Source organism: Hippichthys cyanospilos, chromosome 14 (genome assembly GCF_059441005.1).
Source record: "Hippichthys cyanospilos isolate Australia breed blue-spotted pipefish chromosome 14, RoL_Hcya_1.0, whole genome shotgun sequence".
Taxonomy (NCBI): domain Eukaryota; kingdom Metazoa; phylum Chordata; class Actinopteri; order Syngnathiformes; family Syngnathidae; genus Hippichthys; species Hippichthys cyanospilos.
Genome location: NC_142382.1, coordinates 15040604 through 15062361, shown reverse-complemented (window position 1 = coordinate 15062361; position 21758 = coordinate 15040604). Strand labels below are relative to the sequence as shown.

At 38.9% G+C, this 21758-nt stretch overlaps 1 protein-coding gene and 1 long non-coding RNA gene across 3 annotated transcripts in view; one reads left to right on the top strand and one right to left on the bottom strand.

Moving 5' to 3' along the window:
- The window catches only part of pxdn (peroxidasin), a 51054-nt gene that overhangs the window by 16035 nt on the left and 13261 nt on the right, over positions 1 to 21758 (bottom strand). The window contains exons 4-13 of one of the 2 annotated variants that reach the window (XM_088433849.1): positions 15818 to 15889; positions 13765 to 13836; positions 12339 to 12410; positions 9051 to 9220; positions 7768 to 7885; positions 7483 to 7652; positions 5882 to 6154; positions 4146 to 4421; positions 1289 to 1401; positions 53 to 209 (exon numbers count right to left, since the gene is read on the bottom strand). In XM_088433849.1, coding sequence (XP_088289975.1) covers positions 53 to 209; positions 1289 to 1401; positions 4146 to 4421; positions 5882 to 6154; positions 7483 to 7652; positions 7768 to 7885; positions 9051 to 9220; positions 12339 to 12410; positions 13765 to 13836; positions 15818 to 15889 — 1493 coding nt within the window. The remainder of the gene's footprint in view (positions 1 to 52; positions 210 to 1288; positions 1402 to 4145; positions 4422 to 5881; positions 6155 to 7482; positions 7653 to 7767; positions 7886 to 9050; positions 9221 to 12338; positions 12411 to 13764; positions 13837 to 15817; positions 15890 to 21758) is intronic. The other variant, XM_088433850.1, reaches the window with a different exon arrangement.
- Positions 18583 to 21408, top strand: LOC148413123 (uncharacterized). Its single transcript, XR_015867834.1, has 3 exons — positions 18583 to 18784; positions 18855 to 18997; positions 20140 to 21408. It is a non-coding gene; the product is annotated as an uncharacterized LOC148413123 (long non-coding RNA).

Below are 21758 nucleotides of genomic sequence, written 5' to 3'. Positions count from 1 at the left end.
GAATCAAAAAATATATTTCAATTTCAATTTATATATTTCAATCTTCTCTCACCTGTGACAGTAAGCACCATGCTAGCGACTTCATAGCCAATAGGATTGCGGGCTATGCATTCATAGCGGCCAGCATCGGCGGTGCCGACATCTTTTACTTCTAAATACCCATCTGTGCTGATGTGGAATTTACCACTCTCTGTCACCTGCACGCCGTCCTATGAAATAGGAGTGCAATTGAGGTCACACATTCAGTCTTGGGAGCTTGCATACACAGGTCATTTACATGTAATGGGAGATTTGAAAAAACACACCAAGTAAATCCAACTGTTTCTGAATAGCGTGTGTCTGTGAACTGTTCTACATTGTTGTCAAGATGGTTCAATTTAGCCTAGTTGTTGTTTTGTCTAACCTGCTGCATGATGTGCCACACACACACACACACACACACAGGTCAGCAAAGTAAAAAAAGAAACATAATTCACCAATTTGAAAACAGATTCCATCCTATCTTGTGAAGACTTGTGTGCACTTTGCAGTTGCTTATTACAGTAGATGTTTAAGGTGGTAAGTTGAACCAGAGAGATCTCTTTCTTTTATCGTTCAAAGGAAATTCCTATTTGCCAATTGCCCAGATGTATGTGAGTTGGGATGAGGGTTGGCTCACTTGCATGAGACATGACTGCCTTTTTATGATGGCTGAGTTCAAAAGGACAAGAACATACAGGATGTATCAAACATAATACAATTCTTGATTTTGGGTTATCTTTAACAAAAGCATGTCAGCGCTACTTGGGCATTGTTTTAATCTGTGAAAAAAAGAAGGTTATGTCTCTTTTAACTGATAGGTTAACAGAAATGTGACATGAAGATGCACTGATAAAACAGAAAAACACAATGTGCTGCTCAAAAGAAAACGGTTACACTGCATTCCAAAACTTTCAGTGTAGAGTTTGCATGTTTTCCCAGTAATTTTGTGCAATCATCCAAGGGAATAGTACCCCTCCCTCTCATTAAAGTCAGCTGGATAGGCTCCTGCTCTCTTGTGAACAGGATAAGCGGTAGAAAAATAATAAATAAATGTGATTTTCGGGACACTTCCAACAAATGTTATTGGCAAAGATTACCGGTATATTTTTCTTGAGTCTAGACAAGTCAAATTTCCTTTTCCATGTGACCTGTAGACAAGAATTACCAATGCTGACCAATCAAACCAAGCCAAATCAAAGCTCTAAACCCTTGAAGATACCCTTGTGGGTACAAAGTTACAGAGTCAAATTTAGTCTTAGCATCTCACCTTATTCCAGGTAAGGATAGGTTGTGGCTGACCCTGAGCACTGCAGGGAATCTGGACATCCTGGCCAGATTCCACCGTCACATCCCTTGGCGCATTTGTGAAAACGGGCGTTACTGAATGAATTAAAACACACACATGTGCATGTGTTAATGTTAATACTTCAGAGCAGTGCAGGTAAAATGCCTTTTGAAATCAATCATTACAAACTCAAAGTCACCTGTCCTGCTTATACTCACTAAACAACATTTCACTCTTCCACTAAAAATAATAATAACGATAATAAAAAAAAAGGTCAAAAATTGAACTTTTCTTGCCTACATTAGTTGATGAAATCTTAAACAACAAATGTAAATTCCACATGATTTTGTAGACATGACATTTTGTTCAGGATGTGGACCCCCAAAACAGCAGATTCAAATGTTCGGGATCATTATAAGGCATCTGCAAAGCTTGCTGATGAGCTGATAATTGAGTTGAGTGTTGTTGAAGGGTAATGTCGTAACACGCAGGATGGGGGACTGAGTTTGGTGGGATTTCTGGCATTTAGCGCAATAGTGCAGCTTAACTACACGAGTAGTATTTCATATAAAAAAAAAGAGACAGGAAAGAACCAAGCACTTATTTGTTGTAATGTACAGTACTTAGAAATCTACATGTCATATAAAAAAGGATTCCAATAATAAATTGAGTCTTTCCAGTGTTGTAGATCATGTGTTCACAATAATAATGCAAACAAGTTGAGGTGAATTAAATTATGACCTTAGAAAACATCCTATTTTAGCCTTTATGCTTGTCAAAAATAAACTGCTTTTGTTTGATTTTTTTGTTTTTGCTAAAGCTTGTGTCAGTTGAGGTTGATACAGATGTAGAAGCATCTTCACTACTAAAACTATAACCAGGGATGCACATAACTGGTACACATGTAGGCATGTGCTACAGAAATCACTGAGGCGTAATGTCGCATGCTCACTTCACGCATTTGCGTACTCTAACTTTTACGTATGAGCACAACCGAAATACAAACATTTGTTAGATAACGGGTTGCAAAATTTCAGTCATGCTTTATTTGACAAGTATGAAAAGAGCATGTGAATATAGCGCAAGTCATGGCAACAAACAAGCTAATCGAGAAGCAATAGCTAACTCTTTCGAGGTGGCGAGACAAACTGCAGAAACTGTTTTCTCCTTGCCTTTCATAAAGCTATGCATGCATGTCCCATGCCTTCCTATTCTGAGGATATTTGTTTGTTTGCTGAAGCAGCTTGGACTGGCTGTCTGGGCTGCGTATCATTAACGTGAAGGAAATCTTTTATGTTGTCACTTTATAGTTGACGATGAATTTACCTCTGACGTCTTTTGACTAATTGAACAGGGTCTCGAACGAAACACACAAACCATAACTGAAGGAACGTTCGAGGACGCAGGCTGGCTTTGTGCACACACAGACGGCACGGCGTGCTGTTAATGTGGGGGTGACACTGAGAAGGACATTGAGGAAGACTGTTTTTAATTAAAGAAAAAGGTGTGTACCAAATACTATGTCTTGTTACTTATGCAAGTAAGCCACGAAAAAAAATGTGCACCCCTGACTATAACTATATAAAATGCAGTTATACACATATAGTTGTGAACAAGGGAAAGTTTGAATATGATGTGTTGGTAAACCATCTGTTAGTCATTTTTGTGTTGGGTTAATCATCAAACACTTGGTTCCCCCGGACTACACCTCGATCATGCACACAAATGAAGTACTCAGCATTGTTACAGAATGAGTCATGGTGTTGTACAGTCTGGGAGCTTTGATGACACTCAGAAAGCTGAGGCGTTTAGTAGACTGCGATAGCACCCCCCCCCCCCCCCCCCCCCCCCACACACACACACACACACACACACACACACACACTTTTCCTGCAGGGTTGCCATGCTACAACTAAGACACCTGGCTTTGGAAAATCCTGCTGACCTCCCACAAATAATTTGTGGTCTTGACTAATATCTGTATGCATCAGAGATAAACTTCTTAAAAACTCCATTGTTCAGAGCTTCAAGTATTGCAATAAATAGGAGCATGTTGCTTTGCACATAATGCTATTAACTCATTCACTGCCCTTTGATCCATCATTGGCAGCGAATGAGTTGATAGTAAATCTTTTACAGAATGCCCTTAAAAAGTCACCTTTTTGTAAATTTCTGCTTTCACTTCTTAAGTGTCAAATCATAATTCGCCAAGCATTTTCAACATTCATCACACACTATCACTATGATTGTGGCCTTGTGCAGAATTTTAGGAGCGCAACCATTAAACAACATATACTTTGAGTCATGTTAACAGCCATTACTACATGGAAAAACACAGAGTCATCTCAGGATTACGGACTAACATGTGCCCCTATTTAATAGCAAGCCTGTAATTTCAGTACTGGTTCATCCCACCAACACATACACACACTGACATACACACGGCAAAGGAAGGAACATGACACAAACATAATTTCTCCTTTCAACACACAAAAAGAAAACTAATTACAAGACAGGAAATGTCATATTTCTTTCAACGTGCAAATACTTTGCAGTTTGCAACAGTCATACACATATCCACAGACATAACCTCATTTAACTCAGAAGAGTATGTCAGTTTCCCCATACTGATATTTTACCGCCTAGCACTCACTAACTCTTAGAAAAACAAACTGTGTTTGCCACACTACCAGCCCATATAAAACTAACATGATCAAGAGTCTGGCAATAAACATGATTCAGTCATCTCATGTTAGTAAAACAATGTAGCTAATTATTTTATCATAATCGTAGCCATCCCCATCAACTTTAAATTTGACGCTTTATCCTGTGCACTCACCTCGCTGTTGGATGCTGAGCTGTACGGCGGTGCGCACAGTCCCCACAGGGTTCACCGCCTGGCACTCGTATTGGCCCTCATCGTGGGCCGCCACCCTAGTGATTCGAAGAGTGCCAGAAGACAGGACAGTGTGTCTGCGGTCCAGAGGTAATGGGCTGCCTCCCCGTGTCCAGGCGATAACTGGCTGGGGGTAACCTGTTGCCTCGCATGGAAAGTCCACAGTGTGGCCATCAAGGACCGACTGATCCTGTGGTGTGGCAGTGAATTGGGGGATTGCTAGGGGCCCAAGATGAAAAAATACGTGTTAATGCGTATTAAAAACACAAAGCAGACGATGTTATTTGTTGGTTAGCTTTAACCTAGAGAAAGAGCAGAATTATTCACAAAATGTGAATATAACCATGGTTTTGGACTGGTAAGCCTGCCCAGACAATGGTGTACTTGCTTTGAAGGTTTTTGTCGGTGTCATCGCAACATTCTTTTTCTGGCTATGTTGTTTTCCAGACAAAAGAAGTTTGGCCTAAAAAACAAAATTCACTTTTGGTGCATCCCTAAATAATAATCAATGAATCAGGCCTTAAGAAGTCGGTTGCCTGTGTGGAATGACATGATCTACAAAAGGTTAAACTAATTCTAATTCAATTCTAATTCTAATTTTGTTGACCTATTATTATTGTTGTTGCTTTTTTAGATGAAAACTAAAATATGTCATGCATTGATAAAATTACTCAAAATAACCGGCTATCTTATCAATGGCCAATCACAAAATCAGAATCATACATGAGGAGGAGGATAGAACCACTGAGCAAATGGAACAGAAGGAACTGTGAGAAAAGAATCAATCAGAGGGCAAATTATTGAGTGGTGTCAAAATTAGCACTGGAACCTATATCAGGATTTTTAGGGATTCTTTTCAAGATTCATTCATTTTGGGGATAATCAAAATTGAACAGCTGTCCACTACAGTGACCAGTATCCTTGAAAGGCTTTTAAATTACATTCACAAAGAACAGCAGAAGATCAAAACGAGTGGCGAGCCGTCAGGGCCTTCTCTGCAGGTCTAAACATTATCAAAAGCACTGACCTGCATTGTAAACGAATTACACATTTTCAAAATATTATATACCTAAATTATGCATGAATTGAAATATTGTGTACATATACTGTGTACACACAATGAAGATTTCAGCTGTGTGTAAACGTTCCTAGAGCTTCAGACATTGGTTTGCAGGCCCTGTAGCATTGAAATAAGACTATGAAGTTTTTATTTGATTTTTTTTTTTTTAAAGAATTTGAACCAGTCAGATTTCAATATCAAACCTCTGGGGTCTTCTGAACAGTTCGTGGGACATCAGCATTTTTTTGCATCCTCTGATTGGTTCAGAGCGGCCCCAGCAAGATTCAGTAACATGAACCGGATGGCAGCATGGCAACGACCATAAATGACTGCACCTAACTGGAAATTCTTTTTCAGGCTGATGTTTCAAAGAAGAAAGGAAAGTGAAAGCCTATATCTGAAAAGCGCCGCCTTCCACTGACTGAGACATAATAAGTACGTGTAATACAAAATTTAATTTTAAATCAAGATGATGCATACTTCAGAAGGCAGGGCAGCCGTTTCATTAGAGATTAAATAGTTCTCAATTGGAAGCACAACAAACAAAAAGCTCAAAAGGTCATTCTTTCTCAATGCAGGAGTTTGCCATTTCAGGCTCGAAGAAATATTGTTAACCTACCTTGGACAATGATATAAGCTGTGGCGTGTATTGTATCAACATTATTGGAGGCAAAGCAAGTGTATTGCCCTCCATCAGCCTGGACCACATTTTGAATATAAAGCCCGCCGGAGGGGGTGATGTTGATGCGAGCGTCGCTGGGCAGGGGTGTCCGATCTCCTTTTGTCCAGGTGATTCGAGGTTGCGGCTGGCCAGTGGCGCTGCACTCCAAAGTCACACTCTCACCCACCAGTACCTCCGTGTTTTGGGGCTGGATGACAAAACTTGGCCGTGCTTTTGGGGGAGCAGAAAGATGTGGCTCTGTTAGTAACTGGAGATTATTTGATTCACAGAGTGTCAGCCATACAGACTCAGGAGCAATAACCGTAAACTTAAAAAAAAAAAAAAAAAAAAAAAAAAAAATTTCAAAAGAAAACTCAAAAACGTTTTCCTTGGGAAAATATCCCTGGATATCCCCACAAAGATCATCTCTGTCTATTATCCTACTTTATTGACAGAAATTCCATCTATATCAGAGATTTCAGTTACTGACCATACATGGCCAGTGATTACAGTAGTGACCAAGTCAAAATGTACACAGCAAGGGGCCTGCTGTTTATAATCATCCAAAAACAGGAAACAAACACTTTTTTTACAGGGCCACCTGCAACCCCGGTAACGGCCCGGTTTTCAAGACACAGATGCAAAAGCATTGATGAAGTTTCCAATTGCAAAATTGAAAATGTTAATGTTCTGATCATAAAATATTAGGCAATATAGTATAAAGTTAACTTGTCTCTAGTTACTAAATGTCTTTTATTTACTTGCTTACATTCTTGCTGTTGCAGCTGACATTCAGAATAACATAACATTATGACCATGTATGCTCATTGAGTGACTGCCCAAACACACAAAAATATTTTGTTTATAAATAGTACAAACACGGGAGAAAGGTTCCCCTACTCCTTTAGCAGTAGTGATACATAATAATAAAGAGGACACAGTGTGCATAGAACTATAAGGAATGAAGATTTTTTTTTGTAACATTTAAATTGTCAATGAAGCGTTGAAGGGACAGTGTGTAAGATTCAGACTGTTTTTCATTACGGACAGCAGGACGTGCTGCAGATGCTGCATTTACCATTGTCCGTAGGTACAACAAACATATAATTTAATGATAACTAGACCTACGATTACATTTAAAACATAACTGTTGGTCATTAAGAACACATTCATTTGCAAGTTTTTGAAATGTACAATCATTTAATTGATTCCTTTTTAATTACAAACGGTCTAAATCTTACTCACTGTCCCTTTAAAAAAGGAACAGTAGTGACATTAAAAATCAGTAACATGAGAGAAATATTTCACCGGTAAGAGCTCTTAGTAAAAAGGTCCTTTATTAGTTATAATACTGTCTTGTGAAAATGTTCCTTCTTGCCTTATCATCACTGATACCTCGGTGACAGAGTAGACGCACAAGAACTCTTTATTATCCTTCCTTTTTAAAAGTTGATTTTCCTTCCAATATTAGGTGTAAATCCAAGTCAAACATTTGCTCAGATTTCCCCAATGCACAGTGAAACCTAAGCCAGGAATGTACAGTATAAACCTTCACTTACAAGGAGCTCCAAAATATCGCAGTGTGACCTCTGAAGTCTTGACCTCCCCAGCCACATTTTTGGCCATGCACTGGTAAACTCCCTGGTCGGTTTCCCTTGTGTCCTGAATCATCAATGTGCCATCCTCTAGCAGGTTCAGACGACTGTCATCCCGCATGTTTAGAGCGTTGCTGACAGAACGAAACAAAGACAACACAAACCATAACTAAACACTGGATGATCCTCATTATTGTATGTTAAAGTATTTGCTTATGATAATCATTTTCACAGAATTAACAGGCTTACTTGTTGCGAAGCCAAATGATCTGTGGTTTAGGGTTTCCCTCGGCCCTGCAGGTGAAATACACAGTGTTGCCCGATGTAACATCTACATCCTGGGGCTCTGAAGTGATCCTGGGTATTTCTAGAGGGAGTGTTAGAATAAATGGTCTGAGGATAGCAAGGAAGTCGAGGTCTGAATGCATGTTTGTACAAATTGTATGTGTTAGGGTTCTTTTGCGCTACACCTTATCACTCAGTTTGAACTTTGAGAACCTGACGTCAAACAGCACACAATCCTCTATCTTGGAACCGATAATAATGAGATGACGTGCCTATTGAGGCTGATCACTATTTTAACAGCATTTATGTGTGACAAAACCATGAAGACGGTCTGTGCAAAAGTGAGCCTGGAAAACTGTAAGATAATTGGCTAATATACACTGTTCGAAGGCAGACAAGTCGTTCTAACTACAGTCATAGTTATGAAGCAGATGGGCGCTTGACTCATTCAGACATAAAAAGGGGATGCACCTGTGTGCATGTCTGAATGGTCATGAGTAAGTCCAGGTAACTTGGCATAACTACCATCTGCAGCCTGGAGGGGATTCATTGTATATATTGGAGTCTGTTTAAGGTTTGTATGTCTGTCTCTGTATGGTATGTGTGAGCGTTAATCCTGCTGTCTAAATTCAGCTTGTTTTGATGCAATTAAATTAGCACCACCTATGTGTTTATTTAATTACCATTTAATGGTATGTAATAGCACTTTGACTTTATAAAGTCTAAAAAGAAATCTTTGAATCAACACCACTCGGTCAGATAATCATGTTAACTTTTTTAAGGATATGTTCATTTAAGTACACATTCATTTAGTTGACTATTGAGAGTATAGTACTGTAGTTTTGTTTACCTTATTAAGCTAAACTAGATACACCACTGCTTGGATGTTGTTGGGTAACATTAAATTTCCAGTGGGTAAGTGCTCTAACTGTATGAAGTGCTGGGCACATGTTATTTCCGAGGAACGTTTTACAAGTGATCGTTCAATGACTCCACAAAATTAAAATTAATATACAGTATAAACTATTACTATTAATTGTCACAGACATTAAAGTCATTTCAAGCAGAATCGTTGATTCAGAAATGTAAATGAAACTGGAAGCACTTATTTAAGAAGTAGCTCCCTATTTGAATTAGATTGGCAACCTCTTGTCTACACTCAATGGGAACATTTTCATTCTGATCTACATAGTTCTCAATGACATTCTTGAAAAGGCATGCACGGCTGTTAGTTTTCCTCTTCATACCGCAGCTAAGCTCCTCGGCTGTTAGTGTGGCCACCGATCTTCCCTGCAGGCGAATCGGATAGTCGCATGTGGCGGCAGCTTGGGCATTTCCTGACTCTGCGTACTGTTTCAGAAGATCCGCCAGCCACAGCAGCTCACAGTCACAGTTCAACGAATTGGAATCCAGTCGCCTTAACACACATTGTTGACAAACAATCAGACATAAAAGCTACAGTACAGTCATAGCAATACAATTTGTGAATCTTTAAAGGGCCCGTACTATGGAAAATACGATTTTTGGAGCTTTTACCAATATTAAAATTTTAAATTCATGAAATACATGCCCACCTTATCCAAGGAGACGTTCAACTTTTCGTTCCAGAGTTTGAAAGGACAGATTTTGCGCCGAGTTGGCCAAATAAACAGCAACTTTTAATTTATTAGTTACTAACTTTAATGTAGAAAATGTCAAAATGGTGAAAATGTGAGTCTGGGAGCACACAGCAGGACAATCAATGTTGTAGTACATAATTCACCCGTGGGCAGAACTGTTCTTTACGAATACCTTTTTCTGAGAGGACCCATTTGATAGGAGGATTGTTGTGTGTGGTCTTTTGACACTTGTTTTGCTTTGTTAGCTCGCTAGTTCTTTCTGATGTCAGTAAAACGCCTGTTTTTGGCTCCTTCATTCACTCCACTGAGTTAGGCTCCGGCGTACCGCGATCCTCTTGAGGGTAACAACTGCATGCACTGCTTGCTGCTTTACGTATCATGGGAGGGACAGGTTAGAACAGAAGGTTAGGTCAGAATATAACAAGTCACAGAGCGAAGTAATAGAGAGGGGAGGGGGTGTAAACAACACCAGTTTGTTAGAAGAAAAAGGGTAGAGAGGAAGACTAGCGACTGAGAAGAAGTATATATATAATATATATTATATTTTTGGAAAGACGTGATATTTGATGTGCCACCACTTAAGACTTAAAGTATGACATGACTTACAATGAACAGCTAATGCCAGTGTTTATTTTACGAGTAAAATATTGATGTTTTAAAAGATGGAAAAAAAGCCCTGATAGAGCCAGTCTTCTGAACAACTGTTGTTAGTGAACTGTTTCTGAATGAATGACTTCCTTTAAAGAGCCAATGTCCTATCACCAGCCATATATGACAAACTACAGGCTGAATGAAACTTATGTGAACTAACCGTCAAAAGAAAGAAGAAGTAAACTAGTCAATAAATGAATACATAAATACAAAACAGCATTTTTCGTAGTAATGCATAATTTTTAGAGGTGGTCCATAAAACAGCAAGGTCATAGCAGAACAGGAGCTGGATAGTCCACAAATTTTATAGCCCACTTATTGTAAAATCCTGTGAATAAAACACTCCCTGATATAATACACCCTTTTGCAAGAGCAGTATTTTCTCAAGTCTAATAAACAGGGCAGGGTAGGCACTCCAGGGAGCTTGACATAATTAACGACTGCAACCCCAAACAAGGGGGGGTTACTTGCCAGTGTCATGCAATTGAGCATTCACAAGTATATACAGTAGTAGTGTAGGGATCTACACTAACTGTGGCACTGGTAGCACTGAAGCTTCTGACTTTTTCAGTTGGGTGCACCGCACTGCATTTGGCCACAGACTTTCTTGGGGAGATGTAGCATGACCATATTTAATGATGTATAGTTCTCTCAAATTGCGAACTGTAATTTTGTACGACGTAAAAATTGACAGTGCTTCTTCAGTGTTTTTCACACCTGTTTAAACGGGGCGACATTAAAAGTGCTCCAATTTTTTTTGGTAAATGTTCTAATAAGTATCTAGAGTGTTTCCCCATTTTTCACTCGGGACAGAACCCCCGGCGCCGAAAATGAAATCTGTAAAGTAGAACCACCACCCTATGCTTACCCCCAGAAATTTTCATATGCAGTAATTGTATGTGGATACCAACATGTTTTTAAATGTGAAAACTATTTATACTTTACATGCACAATTGACCCTTTATGATGAGTTACACAGTTGAATCTGGTTTTCTCTTGCCCGGCCGTGGGTAAACTGGGCCCCTCTGGAGCCAGGCCCGGACGAGGGGCTCGATGACGAGCCCCTGGTGGCCGGGCCTGCACCCATGGGGCTCAGCCAGAAGCTGTAACATGGGTCCCATGGGCTCACCGCCTGCAGGAGGGGCCATAGGGGTCAGGTGCAATATTAGCTGGGCAGCGGCCAAAGGCAGGGACCTTGGTTGTCCAATCCCTGACTGCAGAAGCTAGCTTTTGGGATATGGAATGTCCTCCCTCTGGCTGGGAAGAAGCCTGAGCTGGTATGTGAGGCGACAAAGTTCAGACTAGAAATAGTCGGACTCACCTACACACATAGCTCGGGGTCTGGTACCAGTCCTCTCAAGAGGGGTTGGACACTCGTCCACTCTGGAGTTGCAGAGCAGGGGCAGGCTTACTTATTGCTCCCCGCTTCAGCACCTGTAGAGTGAGGTTCACCCCAGTGGACGAGGGGGTAGCCCCCATCTGCTTTGGGGAGTGGATGAGGGAATAGCCTCCCGCCACCTTCCACCCGAAGGCCGCCAGGGGACGGACGGGTCCTGACTGGTTTGTGCTTGTGCACCAAACAGCAGTTCCGAGTACCCAGCCTTTTTGGAGTCCTTGGGGGGGTGTGCAGTACAAATATTTACTTAAATCTTAAATGATTAAACCTTACACAGTAAGTGTACAGTACTGTCATCCTTTTCTGTTTCCATCCCATGAGTATAGTCGGGTAACACAGAGGGCCGGAGTTACCCTCAGAGTAACAGCCCTCAGAGGTCGAATTAGAGTGGAGCCTGTAGTTGACTGAACATGATAACAAGCGGAGTTCATACTTGAAATTCCAATTTATTACAAAATGTAACAGCTTCCCAAAGCCTCCATTTTCACCGTTTACAGTTAGTAAGATTTAATGTTGTGATGGACTTTTTCTATCTGAAATTGAAATGTCCAACCGCATATGAATGCATTTAGTTTTTATTTCTTTACTTTTCTTATAAATCTCTTTAACACTGGTTGTAAGCCTCACTTAAAAGATATTTTATTGTTTTCTATGTGGAGTTTGACATATGCAGCTAAAAGTGTGCCTTAGCCTTGTGATAGAAATCCCCATGTGCCAAAAGTCCAGTAAGAAAACTGTGGTGGCATATACTGTAATTGATTAACAAGTCCAGCTTTTTACTGGGTGACGTGGTTGTGAGGTTGACATGGATCCAGGCATGCATTCCTACACAGCTGTTTGGAAGGTTGACATGGAGCTTTTCCACTTACAGTCGTTTCATGGCCTGGAGATTGGTGAAGGTTCCCGGGACCAGCTGGGTGATTCTGTTGTTGTGCAAAAACCTGAAGGAGACACATGGGCAAATTTATGAGCTGAAATAAATGCTCGAGACTGATGGATCACTTACAGCATACTCAAAATTTTAAAAACATTACTCATGATCTTTGAAGACTTGTGATATCGAGATTTTACAACACAATTTAGACTTGGAGTTTTTAGACATGACTCACAGAGTATGTACCATCAAATTATTTGCTTTTTATTCCATCTTATTTTGTAGGTATTGCTTCTCTGGGTCTGAATATCGCTGGGAGCAACCAAATGTAAATAGGTATAATGGAAGACATTTAACTGGAATTAAAAATCTGTTACTTGATTTTTTACGTTTTATTTTGAATCATTTTAGGACTTCCTTTCCAATCAGCTGCTTCGTCAGACACATTTCACAGGGAACATACTACTGCATATGCTGCTCCAGTAAAAAAATTACCAACAAATTCCCTTCAGAGTGCGCATGCCGCATACTACTTAGTGTCGTAATTCATTGCTACTGTATTCGCGTGAGGTCAAAAATGCGCATGTCTTTTTAATATGGTAATTTATTTATGTCTTTGGTAATTTGTCATCTACTAGTTGTCATCTACATGATTGTCATTATCTTGCACCGTGAGGCTCATGTGATGAGCAGAATTTATTTCAACAAAGCTGTGTTATTTTTTCCAGATTGTCGTTTTTTTTTTTCTCGCGAGATCAGGGACGCGAGCAAACACTGCATCAATGAAGGAAAATAACACTTTAGGGGTGTTTAGGGTGATAAAGCAACATTGTGACAGGGTTATTGATAAGGCTCCTCCTATATATGTTAACCATGGAACAGTGTAGTTTGTTCAGTTCAGATGGGGCCAGGATGTGTTTTCAGTCATCAACCTAATCCGGGAGTTAAACTTGCATGTTGTAATCTCTTCCTCTTCCGCTACTCTCGTCTTTCCCAGGCTTATTGTACCAAAGAGAATATTTTTGGAAGCAGCAAAATAATTGGCTTTGCAATATTTCCTGACAGCTGTTGAACAAATATACAGCTGAGTAAAAGAACACTTGCATGATCTCACAGCACCGAGGAGGCAAATTCAAATAGTGAAGACTAAATATTAGTTATAACTCAAATCCCTTGTTATGGTTGGTATTTGCTATTTTGAAGAGCAACTGGACCACTGATTTATTTCATTCATTATAATCACTTTATCCCAAATTCCTACATTGAATTTCAAGCCAAGTAATATAAGATACTGACTCACTATTGGCTTCTAGTTTCAAGGGTCTGTCAAATTCAGCAGTTGTATTATTCATTTAATGACTAAAATGACTATTTGAGGACATTAAAATATCCCAGCGATCAACGGGCAACGGTCCACTTACAGTCGTTCAAGCTTTGGTAGGTGACTGAATGATTCTGGTTCCAAAGAGTCAATGCTGTTAAAGTGGAGATACCTGAAGAAAAACAAAGTATTGACATTATTGGCCTCTGTCAAAATTACAAATTCAAAGCAGGGTAAGTGCTCTCCTCTTCTTCCTTTCATTGCTGACGAGTCATAATGGAAGGGGGCTCCTCCCACCTGTGGTCCCTTCTGAAGGTTTCTGATTTTCCCCAAATTGGGGTTTTTGAGTTTTTCCTTCCTCTTCTGGGAGCTTTGACAGGGAATGCTGTTGTGTACCTTACACCGAAAAGATGTTTCTGTATGACTTATTTTTTCGAAAGAAGTCTCCACATGACCTCTTTTCGTCTGTGAAGCCCTTTTGAGACTTTGGTTATTTAGGGCTATACAGATAAAATTTGATTGATTGATAATCAATAACACTTTAGTGAGGTATAGGTTATGTACGGTATAAAGGAGTACTTTTCATTTATTATATTAAACATACTATACACTTTAGATGGCTCCTGCTCCACCATATAAAGTGTTTAGTATGTTTAATCAGAAGGTGTTTGTGAAAATTACTGCAAACAAAATAAATTCCACTAAATGCACTTGAACATTAGAGACTTGGCATGAAAAAATAAACATAAAAAATGAAGCTAAGATACAACTGAACTACAAAAATGCAGAAGATCAGCATATCTGTTTATTTAAAGAGGTACAAAGCTAAACTTGAACCCAACTAACAACGATAACCTGTATGTACAAAAAGTAATAGATCATTAAATTGCAAATTTCTATATTTTGGGTGACCATATTCTCAAAATACAAAACTGTGTGATTTCACAATTAATCAAAATTATGACTTGTGTTAATGACGCACATATGTCTTCAAAGGGAAAAAAAATACCTAACCTTATTCGCAGTTTGCTAATTCGAAAATCACTTTTAGCGGCCAACCCACCGATATAACATTGCAATAAAATGCTTCCAACTTCTGGTTAATATTTTGCCCACACTTGAAATGTGGGGTCACACTTAACACAAATGAAATCAGTGTTGGCGGGTCATGTAGGAATGTGAGTGGATATGCCTTCGAATCAAGTCATTCCCCCAAAAGAAGCATGTGAGGTCAGGTATTGGCATATTTATGTTGCCTTGTGGGATGTAGTCAAACTATTTCTCTGCATGCAAGCTAGTTCAGAACTTGTCACTTGCTAATAAAATTGTATATCGTTGAAAGATTCAAGCCATCTGTTAGGCAGTGAGCCTGGTGTTGGATTTGGATTTAGCAAATTAGCCATTTGTTCCGCATTAATGCAGCTAAGTGAAGTCACCGATTATAGTGAGTCCTGTGTGCTTGAGCAAATTGTTTCTATCCACCACATTGAGTATAGGTTATGGTTAAGGAGATTTGAATATCACTATTCTCACATTACAAATATTTAATATAATCAATCCACAAATGAGTACTCCTTTTTTAATGTTTGGTAACAACAGATCTTACATGTGTCTTGATTGACAGTCACAAACAAAACATACAAAAAAATACGTTTAGCATACTGAAGGATTTTTAGAAATGCAGACATTAAACAACAATAAAAGCAAGAGTCGCAAGAGAAACACTCCAGCTCGGCATTACGATGACACTATAAGCAGCACAAACATCACTCTACGAGCATGGGAGTTTGGTCCATGGAGCTGCAGATCTGCTGTCCAAGCAAAAAGACATGTGAGTCATGCAAAAAAGGGGTCAAAGAGGGTCAGCCCTGTATGCAAGGGCGGGTGCACACGCGGCATGCATAGTAGAGGAGGAAAGGTGAATAGTGGCGCGCACAGGGAGGAATAACTGCACTTACAGACAAATAAGCAATGATATGCTACTTGTGAAAGGCCTGCCTAGTCATGACATAAAATCACTCATGACCACGGAGAACTTTCTTCATGGCTCGTTGGTAGCAGCTGTTTCGGGGTAGCGGAATGAAGAGACAGCAAGCGGGGGAGCAACAGTAGGTAGGACAATGGAATAGGTGACGAAAATGTTGGTCACTTACAGTTGCTCAAGTGAGACAAGCCCCTTAAATGCTTGTCTGTCAATTGATTGGATTTCATTCTTGTACAAATAGCTGAAATGAAAGATAATCAGTAACATTAGTATAACACTCACATTTCGCATCATCTTAATACCGCCTGGTGGTTAAAAGAGAAGGTAGACAAAATAAAAGGTGGTTTAGGTTGAAATTCTTCAGCGAAGTTGGCCCGGCTGAGGCTGTTTTCACTTTGCAGACGTACTTGGAACTGTGTGGCGGCAAATCAACCAAACAGCTGCTAATCTACTTCTTTCACCGTTTGTTCACTCTTTTAGCAGCAGACCACAGCACAATTAGATACTATGCTCACTCCACTGAATAATTGCTATGCTTTCAAAGTGTTTATGTTCACAATACAAATGTAACAAACATTACAATTAGTCCTTTATAAGACAAGGAACCACATTTGGTAATCATTAGCCTCACTGATGTAGTAGAATTGGATTCAGTAAAATAAAAGTACGTAAAAAGTTAGTGTATTTAGAAATACCATTATGAATACTATAAAACCATTAGTGAAAAAAATATGTATTCTTGAGTTATAGTTTTGAAACAAAGTAAGTATTTCAAAAAGTGCCCTTTAAATGGTTAAAATTAAGAAAAAAATGACAAACGTACTTTAAATGTCATAAATTACTTGGACTGCATCTGAGCTTTGCTCTGTGACAGAACCCCCCTGAACTTGTAGATGTTTCCTCCTCCATTTTACACGCCAAAAGAAATGTGATACAAGGAAAGCAATGGCTTGCAGCTGTCTTTAATGTCCTGTCTATTTTGCGCCATCCGTCATCACACCCACGGCTATGCATGGAAAAACAAACACCTTTTAATCATTGCGTTCTTGCGCCATTGATAATATCCAAATATAAAATGTCTGCCTTCCCTTTGCAGGTATAACATCCTTCGCTCTTCTAAAAGACTTCCACAAGAGTGTGTGTGTGTCTGGGAATTTTTATTCATTTATGTATGTTTTATTTTTATTTTGTAAAAGACGGAGAGAGACTCAAAATCTCTGACCTAGTTCAACCCTAATGTGGTAGGTGGGCTCTTCTAGATATCAAACTGATCCACTCATGCCTTTTATGGACCTTCTTTTGTCTACTGCAGCGTGGTCATGCATGAACAGAAAAAAACCTACAAATATCTTTTTACACAAAAATGAAAGAACAGAATTGTCAAAATGTCTCTGATGTACTAAAAGGGTAAGATGAAAGGTGTCAAAAGGTGTCAATTTAGGTATTTGATTAACTAATAATGGAAAATGCTGTGGACACCAATTATTTCGCTGCACAAGCCTGGCCACTGTTTTTATGATTTAGATGAGGACACCATGATTTTAAAATGTTCTAATATACTATTAGTTTTGTCAGGATCCTTCTACCTCAGTTTGACTTGTGAATTGTGTCATAGTGGGGATGTGGTATAGAATAAGTTACGCGGACAGTAAAGCTGAAGAGGAGACGAAATTACAAAAACTGAGTTAAGGCTGGACAGCCACAGACTGAACTTTAGGTCGGGGTGAACACTGAGGAAGCAGTCTACGCTAATCACAAGGGGACAGAACAATGGTGCAGGTTTTAAATAAACTACTCTCAAAAGAGATGACCTTTGTCATTAAAACAGCTTGTAAATAGCTGCAGCATTTAATTAAAAGTATGAAGAGTCAGGACGTACTGAATAATGGGGCAAAACAAGTGCTAACATGTCGTAAGGTAATTGAGCTGTAAAGAGATAGAGTAGGGGAAAAGGTCCTTTGAACCCCCAAAACACTCAAGTCTCCTGATCCAATATTAGAGGGTGACACTGTTCCAACATTAACAAGCCAGTAGTTTGTGCTAATGTAGTTCAACTTCAAGAAGCACCATTTCAAATATTTACAAAAGCTACAAAATATTTCAAGAATATATTGCTGATTTTCTGAGGGGGCAGGTAGGATGTCAGAGCATTTATTTAGATTTTTTTATGCTAACTGAACAATATTTTTGTATTATCCATTGCCCTTCAATCTGATTATATGTTTATAACTTTACTTTAAAAAATGCAATAAATACTATAAACCTACATCGGAATGTATATTGTATACAGATGTATGCATTAAAAAGGTAACAATACAGTAATCCCTCATTTATTGCGGTTAATGGGTTAAAGTGTTTGCAATGTGTTCAAAACCGTTCCTTTTTACATTCTCTTACTCGCACACTCTCATGTATTGTGCTTACATTTACGAAGGCACTTAATTATAACCAGACTTCTGCTGAGGTTATGACTGAGATTTCAGATCGAGAAACAACTTGGTGGGGGGTTGTTGCCGCCGCTTTTTCTTGACTCCATGAGTCCATTGACATGATTGCTGATGGCTCTGACCATGTTATTGGCGATCTCTTAGTTCGGGTTGAGCCCTTTTGTGCCTGTGATAACATGTTGGAGGAGCCTTCAGCGGGTAGCAGCCGTGCTAGCCTTACTGCATTATCCATGGCCAAGTGGACCTGGTTGGGCATAAAGCCTGCATAGTTGTGCATGACTTTAGGCCACAGATTTTTCCAACTCAAGTTCAGGATCTGTTGCCTCATCTCATTTAGAGCATTCTGAATGTTGGTCAGGCACGTCGCAAAATTAGATCCATGCCAATATTCCTTTTGGGTGAAGTCGTTCTTAATCATTTTAGTGGAATTTAATATTTTCGTTCATAGTCATCATTTTGCTTTTCTTTTTCTTTTCACTAGATGAATTTGAAAACACAAGTGTCACAAGCAACAAAACCTAAAGTGTGTTCACGAGGTGCAAGTATACAGCAGAGAGTGAGACAACTCTCTATTGTATTATGCAGCTTGAATGCTGCATTATACGGGAGAGGTGTCTCGGAAAATCAGCTTGCCGGATTGATGGTAATGCACCAGCTAGATGACCGCAAACTGAGCTCAGAGTACAGAGGTATGATTCTACCTTTGATACTCAAAGCACTTTACACTGACTATTTACCATATAACTACTAATGATGTAGCATCAGGAGCAAGCAGGGCTCAAGGTCACTCTGACAGCAGCGACTGACATGATGGTCAGGGGATCGACCCAGCAACCTCTCAGTTGGGAGGCGACTACTCTACACCACTATACTGCACCAAATACATTTGGTGGAAGTGTTTGGTGAGTATTTTAAATTTGTAATTGTTTAATTAAAAAATACTGGCGTTATAGTAAGGCCATGTGTTTCGAAGAATGCTTTGCAACATTCCTCATATATAAGTTGTAAATAGTTGTTGCTCTTAAATTGCTTTGTTGAGTGTGCCTGTGATGTCTTTGATTCTGAAACAAAGTGATTCGGAACAAAGTAACATCCCAGATGAAAGGGCTGGCGTAATTGGGTGTGAGCTGTAGCTGTTAGCAGTTGTTAAGTGTATGTAAGTGTACACTTCTGTCAGGTCCCTCACTGAAAAAGAGCTAAATGTCAGACCAACGGTAATATACCAGAGGAGACAAATCCTACACTGGTTGTAAGAAACCAGTCAGTTGCGGCACTTGGAATGGGAATTTATACAACTTTTCTGATTCTGATTTCATTCTCAATTTTGCTTAATAATTCAGATGTTTATAGAGTCTCCTATTGATTATATAATGAAAAAAAGGAAAAAAAAATAATCAAGTAGATTACCATTCACTTTGTGTTATGTCTTTGACTTACATAGAACAAGTAGCACATCAATGTTGACTGTTTAGTTTACTGTCTTTATTGCTAATGGATTATTGGGCTGAACCCTACAGGGCATCTGCCCTATATGATAGATGGTCTAGCACTGATTGGATTTGTAGCATTAATATACATGTTCAAAAAAAATGTTAACATGACCTTACAAAAAGTGAGGTCTTAAGAGCCTCTTGCGGGTTGAGAACCTTTATCATCTCTCTTAAATATGTTGTATATGACGATGATGAGTGAAACATCTGGTTAGGAAAAAAACAAGCAATTACTGTATAACATTCTCTGACTTAACCTACAATTGAACTACCGTACTTTCCGCACTATAAGGCGCACCGGACTATAAGACGCACCCCCAATTAATGGCATATTTTAAAACTTTTTCCGTATATAAGGCACACTGGATTATAAGCCGCAACCTTAAATAATGACATATTTTACAACTTTTTCAATCACAATAAAGTAATAGTCAAAGTAAGAACAATAAGTCAAATAATAACTCTAAACTCTCAATAGCATAATAACTCAATGTCACTATGACAAACCTTGTTCAACTGTAATTATTGATTCATTTGTACTTATGTTGTTTTAGCACCCTGAATTGGAGATTGAATGGAATTTCAGGACAATGATGTGTTGTTTGCGTCTGGAGTTGCAACTGAATACTGACTCTCACGGCGCAAAAGTTTATCACGTACACCACTGTCATGAGGTCGTGTGAGGTTTGTGCTGCAAGGAGTCATACTGCGCTACTACTGTCTCACTAAGCATGATGTGATGCAAAGTGCATGGTGACGTCTAAAGCGACGTGCATTATGACAGCATACGTCTGATGTCAATGAAAGAATCATTCGCAAAAATGGCAAACCATACCAAGGAATTGAAACATTAGACTCCAGTTCTCAACAAGAATTCATTCTTGATGTCCCCCTACGTTCCCTATGCAGCACACATACAGAAAAGAGGTAAGGAACCATTCACTCTCACAGGTACGAGTGAGAATTGATCAACTCTGCCCATAGTGAAGTCAGGTGAAGACAAATTCATCTGACGTTGATACCACAATAAAGTATTGTGCAGAGTGCATAACACTGATAATAATACTTGCACTTCAGGTCTTAACATTAAAATTATAATTTTAATATATACTGTACGTAGATTAAAATACATACAGTATTAATCGGTCACACATAGTGAAAAAGGAGGGAAATACAAACATTTTGTTGCAAGTCATTTTGCTGTATGCTCCTTAAACGTTCTTCCAGCGCCTCTTACGTTTCAAATTAGGAGTTACTGTGCTCCTAATAAAAACCAACCAGTATGTATACAATTGCTATACATGAAATGGAAATGGAAATGCTGCGGTACTGACATCCTACTAAATGTTGTATTGTGCGCATATAACAAAGTGTCAAGTTAGAACATGTCAGACCAGCAGCATATCAGCTTCGCTACGCCAACGATGAAGATTTAGGTGTGTAAATGGGATAACTCAAGTTTCCAGACTCTCTGGGGTCTGCGAAACATTTTGCAATACAATACAAAAAAAGTACATAATTAAACATAAAAACCGCTAAGTTGATATAACAAGCAAACCATGTAAAATTCTCACGTACAAGCCTGAATTCTACCAAAGTTGGGAGTTGTGTTAACATAAAAAAACAAAACAGAAAACAAATTTGTAAATCCTTTTTGACCTAAAGTTTACAGTATTAAGCTGAATACAACCCATCAATACAGGGACTTTCTGTTCTGAAGAAAAACACATGTGAGTGCACACATCCACTGATATTGATGGCAGTCGTGTACGAACTGATTTTTGTGTAATAAAAGTAATAAAGCTGCATTCAAGTGTTGATCATAATTACTAAAACGTGTGCATTTTTTGGTCAATAATTTGAAAGCACACAACAACATCGTTGTTGGCTTTTTATAACACTGATAAATATTCACTGACAAACATTGCATACATAGCTCTTCTATTTTGTTTTAATAAAACAGTTCTAGTAAACATATGTCTGTAATTTATTTGAACCATGGAAATATGACATGTTAGAAATATAGTCTAAAGGTCGTACCACTCGGTAACAAGAAATGAAATGTTTAATAGACATATGCATTGATTCAATGTATACATTAGGGGTAACTACTAAGTCATTACTCATTACATAAAGCGTCAAAATCGTCAAAAATTTTTTTCTTTTTTTGGTA